This window comes from Punica granatum, chromosome 4 (genome assembly GCF_007655135.1).
Source record: "Punica granatum isolate Tunisia-2019 chromosome 4, ASM765513v2, whole genome shotgun sequence".
In the NCBI taxonomy this organism is placed as follows: Eukaryota; Viridiplantae; Streptophyta; class Magnoliopsida; order Myrtales; family Lythraceae; genus Punica; species Punica granatum.
The window spans coordinates 6250934-6259707 of NC_045130.1; the positions used below are offsets into that span (position 1 = coordinate 6250934).

The 8774-nt window shown below is 41.9% G+C and overlaps 1 protein-coding gene across 1 annotated transcript; it reads left to right on the forward strand.

The window, feature by feature from the left end:
- The first annotated feature begins 5567 nt into the window (after positions 1–5567).
- LOC116202435 (transcription factor MYB20-like) lies at positions 5568–7408 on the forward strand. The gene is made up of 3 exons (XM_031533978.1): positions 5568–5848; positions 5979–6108; positions 6567–7408. Exons 1-3 carry the CDS (start codon positions 5716–5718, stop codon positions 7153–7155), a joined length of 852 nt encoding a protein of 283 aa, XP_031389838.1. The 5' UTR covers positions 5568–5715; the 3' UTR covers positions 7156–7408.
- The last annotated feature ends 1366 nt before the right edge of the window (positions 7409–8774 follow it).

Below are 8774 nucleotides of genomic sequence, written 5' to 3' on the forward strand. Positions count from 1 at the left end.
TTCGACCTCGAATGGAAAGTGGGATTCTTGCAAAGATGAATTGCGCTTTGACTATCACAGTGTAGAACATACCTTTCTTGCTTCAAGCTCAACTCCTGCAAAAACTTTTGCAACCACAATATCTCCTTGCAACCTTCGGTCACCGCAATGTATTCGGCTTCCGTTGTAGACAAAGCGATGCACTTTTGAAGCCTTGACTGCCATGAGATAGCTCCCCCTGCAAAAGTCATCAAGTATCCCGAAGTGGATTTCCGGGAATCAATATCTCCTGCCATATCCGCATCCGTATAGCCCACTAACTCCGGCTTACCAGTGCCAAAGTGTAAACACACCTTGGATGTTCCTCTGAGATACCTCAGAATCCACTTAACTGCATTCCAATGCTCTTTCCCCGGATTGGAGAGAAAACGACTAACCACACCAACAGAATGAGCGATATCTGGTCTTGTACAGACCATGGCATACATCAAACTTCCTACAGCTGATGAGTAAGGAACTTTCTTCATCTCTTCTTTCTCCTTCTCACTTGTAGGACATTGCTTCGAGCTAAGTTTGAAATGAGAAGCAAGTGGTGATGAAACTGGTTTAGCATTACCCATGTTGAACCGATCCAAAATCTTCTCGATGTACTTCTCTTGAGAAAGCCAAAGTTTTCCACTTGATCTGTCACGAGAAATATGCATCCCAAGGATCTGCTTTGCCGGTCCCAAATCCTTCATGGCAAAGGACTTGCTGAGCTCTTTCTTCAACTTTGCAATCTTGCTCATATCATGACCGACAAGCAACATATCATCCACATATAACAGTAAAATGATAAAATCACCATCCGAGAATTGTTTCACGAACACACAATGATCTGAAGTTGTCCGTGTGTAGCCATGGCTCAACATGAAAGAGTCAAACTTTTTGTACCACTGCCGAGGTGCTTGCTTAAGCCCATACAAGCTCTTTCTCAGCCTGCACACCAAATGCTCCTTACCTTTAACTCGGAATCCTTCAGGCTGCTCCATATATATTTCTTCCTCCAAGTCACCATGCAGGAAAGCTGTTTTTACATCGAGCTGCTCGATCTCCAAGTTCAGACTAGCTGCCAGTGCAAGAACAACTCGGATCGATGACATCTTGACAACGGGCGAGAAGATCTCCTCGAAGTCAACTCCTTTCTTCTGGTTGAAACCTTTCACTACCAGCCGAGCTTTGTATCGAGGTCGCGAGTTCTCTGTCTTCAACCTGTAGACCCATTTGTTCTTCAATGCTCTCTTACCTTGCGGTAGCTTCACTAGGTCATACGTGTGATTTTCAGACAAGGAGTTCATCTCCTCATTCATCGCCTTCAACCAGTGCTCCTTGTGCTCATGTGCCACAGCTTCATTATAGCACTCAGGTTCTCCCCCGTCAGTCAGTAGCACATACTCATGAGGCGGATATCTTGTAGATGGTCGTCTTATTCTATCAGATTGTCTAGGTAGATCTGCAGGCTCTAACTGTAACCGCGAGCCTGTATCATCCGTAGTCACATCATCATCTACCTGAGGAATCTCACCCCCAGTCGTGGTTTCTTCATACTCACCAGGTACCTCTTCCACTGGATGCTCTACATCAACCGGTACAGGAATAGAGATCTCGTGAGGATTGCCTACTTTGGCCTTCTCTAACTTTTGCAAATTCTCGATTGTCTGGTCCTCAAAGAAGATAACATCCCTGCTCCTGATGATCTTCTTGCTATCAGGGTCCCAAAGCCTGTACCCGAACTCTTCATGTGCATAACCCAAGAAGATGCACTGTTTTGCCTTGGCATCAAGTTTTGATCTTTCATCTCGAGGAATGTGAACAGATGCCCTGCACCCGAAGACTCTGAGATGCTTGTATGATACTTTCTTGCCGGTCCACACCTGCTGGGGTACATCTCCATCAAGTGCAACTGACGGTGTAAGATTAATAAGATCAACCGCTGACCTCATTGCCTCGCCCCAGAAAGGCTTAGACAGTTTCGCCTGAGAAAGCATACAACGAACTCTCTCAACAATTGTGCGGTTCATTCTCTCTGCAAGCTCGTTCTGCTGTGGTGTCTTCGGTACCGTCTTCTCAAGTTTGATACCGTGAGTCCTGCAATAGTTCTCGAAAGGACCCCTATACTCACCACCATTATCAACTCTGACACATTTCAGTTTCATGCCCGTTTCTCTTTCCACTGCTACATGGAAGTTCTTGAAAATCTCAGTCACTTGATCTTTAGTTCTCATAGGGTAAGCCCAAACATTCCTGGTGTGATCATCTATAAAGGTCACAAAATAGAGAGCACCACCAAGAGATCTATCCGACATGAAACAAACATCAGTATGCACAAGGTCAAGTATATGATCGCATCTAGAGGGACGACTTCTAACAAAAGAAACTCTCCTCTGCTTACCAGCTAAACAGTGATCACAAGTGCTCAAGTGCATACCTTTAACAGGCAAAGACTGCTTTCTAGCAAGAATTTGAATACCTTTCTCGCTGATATGTCCGAGTCTCCTGTGCCATAGCTCGATAGGATAATCCTCAGCAACATTAATTTGACCGGAATTGTGTCTGGCACGCAGCCTGTAGAGAGTGTCGGTCTTCTGACCCCGTGCCACAATCAACGAACCCTTGGAGAGCTTCCATCTCCCATTACTAAATTCGTTACTGTAGCCTTCATCATCAAGCTGACCCGTCGAGATTAGGTTAAGGCGAATTTCTGGAACATGCCTCGCCTTCTTCAGAAGCAACTTGCAGCCAAGCTCGGTCTCTAGACAGACATCACCAGTACCGACAATCTTGCATGACTGTCCATTTCCCATTCTCACATAACCATAGTCCCCGGTAGTGTAAGATGAGAAGAAATCCCGATGAGGAGTGACATGAAACGAGACACCTGTATCTGCAACCCAGGTAGAGTCCTGACATGTGAAATTCACATAGGCTTCATCACAAATGATGTAGGTCTCTCCATCAGATGCCACTGCTGTAGTACCTTCTTCCTTCTTGCTCTCACCGTTGCTATTCTGATTTTTCTTCAGAGCTCTACACTCCCTTTTGTAGTGTCCCTCCTTTCCACAGTGATAGCAAGTGACCACTTTCCTCGTCTTCGACTTTGATCTACCCCTCGATTTGCCACGTGAGTTACTATGCTTGGAAGAAAAATTTCTGCTTTGACTTCTCCCCCGTTGTTCAGTAACCAAAGCTTCAGACTGAATGGAAATCCCCGAGCCTTTCCTTCTAGTCTCCTCATTAAATAAACTGTCTGTCACCGTGGCCAACGATAGCTTCCCGTTTGGCGCAGAATTGCTTAATGCAACCACGAGTGTGTCCCAATTATCCGGTAGAGTCCCTAAAAGTAGACAAGCCTGCAACTCATCGGGTAATATTATCTCCAGGTTCGTCAACTGGTTAATAATATCCTGGAAATTACTCATGTGCGCAGCCATATCACCTCCATCCTGAAAACGAAGATGAACCAGCTTCTTCACGAGGAATGCCTTATTTTGCGGTGTCTTCCTCGCATAGAGATTTGTCAATTTATCCCACAAAACTTTTGCATTTGTCTCCTGAGCAACATGATGATAAATACTATTGTCTATCCACTGCCGAATCAAACCAATAGTCTTCCGATTTGTGCGTTCCCAAGCCTTGTCATCCTTATCTTTGGGTTTCGCGGAATCCCCTTCAATGGGATCGTACAAATCCCTGCAAAATAGAAGATCCTCCATCCGAGACTTCCATATAGAGTAGTTGGTTGCATTCAACTTGAACATAGATCCTGTAGATTCCTCCATCTCGAAAACACCGAAAAACTCAAACTTCTCTAACCCGAGGCTCTGATACCACTTGTTGGGAAGGGATGTACTCAACCAAACAATAACGCAGTGATTAATCTTCCTCCCCTTCTAGTGTAATCGAGATAGGAACTAATCAAATCAACCAACAAGCAGTAAAGTAAAAGAACACCAATAATTTTACGTGGAAAACCCCGATGTGGGGAAAAACCACGGGACCAACTCCGAATCAACGATCCACTATGAATGAAGGTTATACAATGTCTTTCATCAAGGGTAAACCCTTGGATCACCAAACTCAAGAGAAACACTCTCTTGGATCACCCAAATACTAAATTCGTCACCCACACCGGGTCGTTCACAAAATCAGCTGAAACAGCACCTACAGAGCTCGAATAGAAATTCTGACCGTTCAGAAGTTAGCCCCACGTGTTGTGAAGCTGCTGTCAAAATTTCGTCCCAATCGGAGTTCGTTTGATGTCCCGATCGAGGTTTGATCTCCAGCTGCGCTCTGCCCCTGTTTATCCGATTTTGCTCTGTTCTTTTGTTGCTGCTTCTGCTGATCTGCTGCTTCTGTCTGCTGCTGCCGCACGTCCACTGATCTGTAGCTGTTCTGCTGCTATTTATTCCTCAGCTAGTTTGCTGAAATATTAACCCTAACAAAAATGGGTTCTTGGGCCTATTAAAGCCCGATAAAAACCCAATACAATTTGAGCCCAACTTCCTCCAAATTGGAGGGATACCCAACAAATATATATATATGTATATATATATATGGACTTTCATGCATACACATGTGATACTTTTCATCTACGGCAACGATGCCCGCAGCCTGTCTTACTTATACCGTAAAATTTTGCAAATGTTTCCTCTCTTTCCATCTACGGCAGCATTTGTGTATTATCTACTGCCTATCAATCTCGAATATTGATATTCCGACTTATATCACGAATTTGCAGCCGTAAATTAGAGATGCATGGTGATAGAGATCTAACATAAGAAGTACGTACCAGCCGACGACCACTTTGATCTCGAGCTTAAGCAAATCCATTATTACGTAGTCTGAAATTATACTGACGTATGTTCCGATCAATTGGTATGTTGTGAATAATTAACACGGTAAATTAAATGGTCCAGTGGGAAGGTGGGGTGGCGCTTTCCTGAGCAAGTCTTGGCACGTGTGGTACGCGCTGCCATGCTTTTGTACACGTAAAAGCTCCACTTCACAGTCCCATAAATCATATTATTTTTATCGCGATAGACTGCTTGATATTCGAAAATCATCCCGATTAATTGAGGTTCGACTAAAAGCAGTTCACTCAGGGATAATACTTTACGGTATGTACTATGGTATCCGAAAACCTAATGAGTATCTAATTCGAACCGGGTCGATTCGCTAAGATGTAAAGTTCTTCCAATTAAGAGATTTTCTCTATCCACAAGAATTGAATTCGAAATCTTGTTTAAGGGGAACAAGTATCGAACAGGTTGAACCAACACTCGTCGGTTATGAATAATACTTTTTCAACCGTAAATTTTTTCCATTCACATTCGAATAATTCGAAACTTGATGTAATGTGAACGGACGCCGGGCGATCTGAAAATTCCGCTTTGATATATTGGATAAAATGACAATTCATAACACCAATTAAAAAATAAGGGATAAAAAGGGGGGGAAAAACAATAATGATTTATGGGACCAATGCAACACCAACGCCTTTTGTCCCAAGCTGGGACTGGACGCCATTTGTATATAAAGCAAGGCATTAAGCAACAGAGGTTGGTGCGTCTCCCCTGCTTTCTCTCATCTTCTGTTTCTTCCTCTCCTCTGTTTACGAAATAAGAGAGAACTTCTTCATCTTCTTCAAGCTCTCCCATTGCTTGATTGCTCAAGTGATCACGATCAGGATACAACGCCATGGGGAGACAACCATGCTGCGACAAAGTAGGGCTGAAGAAGGGGCCATGGACTGCTGAGGAGGACAAGAAGCTCATCAACTTCATGCTCACCAATGGCCAATGTTGCTGGCGAGCTCTCCCCAAGCTTGCAGGTCCTCCTCCCACTCTTTCTCGACCGAGTCTCGAACCTGCCCTCTGATACTTGATGAAATGTGTTACGACTTACGCTTGAGTTCCGGTCGGTTTACGGATATTGAGAGGTGATGTTGCGTGGCTAAACAGGGCTGCTTAGGTGTGGGAAGAGCTGCAGGCTGAGATGGACAAACTATCTCAGGCCAGACCTGAAGAGAGGGCTCCTCTCTGAATCTGAGGAGAAGCTGGTCATTGACCTTCATGCTCAGCTTGGCAACAGGTTAGATTCAATCGCTCCGATCGATTAATTCCGTGACTCTCTTAATGCTTTTCTTTACGAGGGATCGATATAGCTCGGTTGCATGGACTACGTCACGTGTCGCGGACCGTACATTTATTTACTAGGCTCATACAATAATTTCTAGCAGGACAATTTCACATAATGTTACAAATATTAATGTGTCAATGTGTCTTATCGGTTCCTCTAACATGTGTTCGTCATGAAAGGCACAACCGTTGATGCCCTTCTGCAACTTTTGATGGAAAGTTGTCAGAGTCAACTACATAGTTGAAATATGAATATGCGTCCCATGTAGTCATCTTTATGATTGATTTTATTAAAGGTAGAACAGTTCAATTCATTATTATCCTAACACATTGGTCCTTATTCATCATAACATTTCCATCATTGCAATTTTATCATGCTAAGGTTGATGGGCGCATGCCATGTTTATGCAGATGGTCCAAGATCGCTTCTCACCTTCCCGGACGGACGGACAACGAGATAAAGAATCACTGGAACACCCATATCAAGAAGAAGCTCAAGAAGATGGGGATCGACCCTGTGACCCACAAGCCTATAACTTCTCCCGACCCGACCGATGATCAAACCAAAGAACAGAACCAACCAAACGAACAGTTCGCTCCTGCATCGTCTTCCATGAGCCCGAACAAATCATTGGTATCCGCCATTACAGAGGAGACCAAGGAAGACAGGGTCGACAGAACAACACTGAGCACATCTAACAAAATCTGCACGGATGATATTCCTCTGATTGACCCGAGTGAAATCCTAGTCCAACCTCGTTCATCTTCGTCGGCATCTTCTACATCGTCGTCATCTTCGTCGGATAGCATTTTGCAAGATCTCGATTTTCCGAGTATGGACTGGTCCTGTGACAATAATGTCAACCTCATCAGCTTACTCGAGGATGATTTCAAGTGGGAAGATCTGTTGATCGATGACGATGGGAATAGCAATATGATCACCATTGATCCAATTGACGACCAAGCATCTCAAGACTGGGCGTACGGCCTATTGTTATGACCCTCTTGAGTCAAATTTTCCTTTCAGTTAGTTCTCTCTTAGTTTTTTTTTTTATTCAGAGGGAAATAAAACAAATTCGAGTTTGCTCATATATAATTCCTTTTACAAGAAAAAGGAAATAGTCTCTATCTATCTATATAAATATATGTACATGAAATGATCAAGAGGAATGGAACAGCCTTAGCTTGTTCACAGTGTGTGATTGTAATGAAGGAAAAAGCAAAATGCAGCTGTGCAGATTTATCATGAAATATATCCATATCTTTATATGTATTATGTCTATGAATGAAATATTGATTTTCTAAATCCTACTTAATTTAGCACTTTTTACGATTATAATAAATTGGACACACGTAGATAAAGAAAAAGTCAAAAGTAATCTATCCTACAAGAATCGATTTCCATCACTATTTTCTTATCCCTAGGCTGATGAATATTCTTGTATCAAAATATTTTGACAGAATATCGATTTTCATACGAAGAAACATGAAGTTTTAAGAAAACATACTTAGATACGCGAGTACTTCAGCGTAATTTTATTTACAATATTTTAGTAATCTAATCCAAGCGCAGTGATTGTAAATTTGTAAAGGACTGTAACTTTTGACCTTTTGGCGTTCCGATGAAAATCATCTCATTGATAGTCAAACATGATTGATAGAGAGGTCATTAGGAATCAGGTAGTGGGCAGTTATCTTAGTTGATGTGAAATAATATTGACATCCTACCTTCATATTCATTTTATAATTAGAGCAAATCGCCTTAAAGATCCTAAATAAAGATAGGCAAAAAAGAATTAAATTAAGGTAAACCTTTCAAAATTAGCCACACATCACCCCTTATTTCATTGATTTCTACTGTTTTTTCTTAAATCGGGTCAAATTTGGTTCGGGTAAAGAAATCATGTAACGAGTCGTTTGTGCAGCTCCGTGATATGAAATCCACATGGCAAAGTGAATGTTCTTTTGGTGCCACATCAGCGTAAGAAGGGATAGTGTGTGACTAATTTATAAAAGAAAATGTGTCGTTGGCCATTTCACAAATTATGCGGGTGTCGTCGAAATTTATTTTTAAATTTATATGAAGTTGAAGACCAAATTGAATAATAATTAATTTAATAAAATGTAAAATAAAAAAATAGAAACGGGAAGAGCTGTACTCGGAGAGATGGATTGGAGATAACGATGCTGTAAGGACAAGGACTTTCCCAAATATACACTTCCCCTTTGATTATTGATCCTGGATTTTATTGTGCCATTGCTTCATCTTTCATGTGCAAGTCAAACACTTTACTCTTTCAATTGATTTTACTGGTGCATGGTTCGTGTTATGAGAGTTCTAGGAGTACGTATGAAGTCATACAATATTATACCTCGACGTAAAAAACAAAAAAAAATCATATTTTCGTAGTTGTAATTGCTCCATAAGAACTCATTAAAAGTCAGTTTGAGTTACCGAATGGCGCGAACCATCTCAGTTCGGTACATATTGTATTGTGTAGTCAGCCTTTCGCACTATGCTCTGATTTTAGAATATAACATATAAGTTGTTGATCAATTTGTTATTATTAGAAATATCATGAGTTTGGTACCCATATAAGATTTTTTTTTTCTTTTTTC

Coding starts and splice junctions, on each gene's coding strand:
- LOC116202435 (XM_031533978.1), top strand. CDS start 5,716: ATGGGGAGACAACCATGCTGCGACAAAGTAGGGCTGAAGAAGGGGCCA. Junction 5,849..5,978: donor AGCTCTCCCCAAGCTTGCAG/GTCCTCCTCCCA, acceptor GTGGCTAAACAG/GGCTGCTTAGGTGTGGGAAG. Junction 6,109..6,566: donor CATGCTCAGCTTGGCAACAG/GTTAGATTCAAT, acceptor ATGTTTATGCAG/ATGGTCCAAGATCGCTTCTC.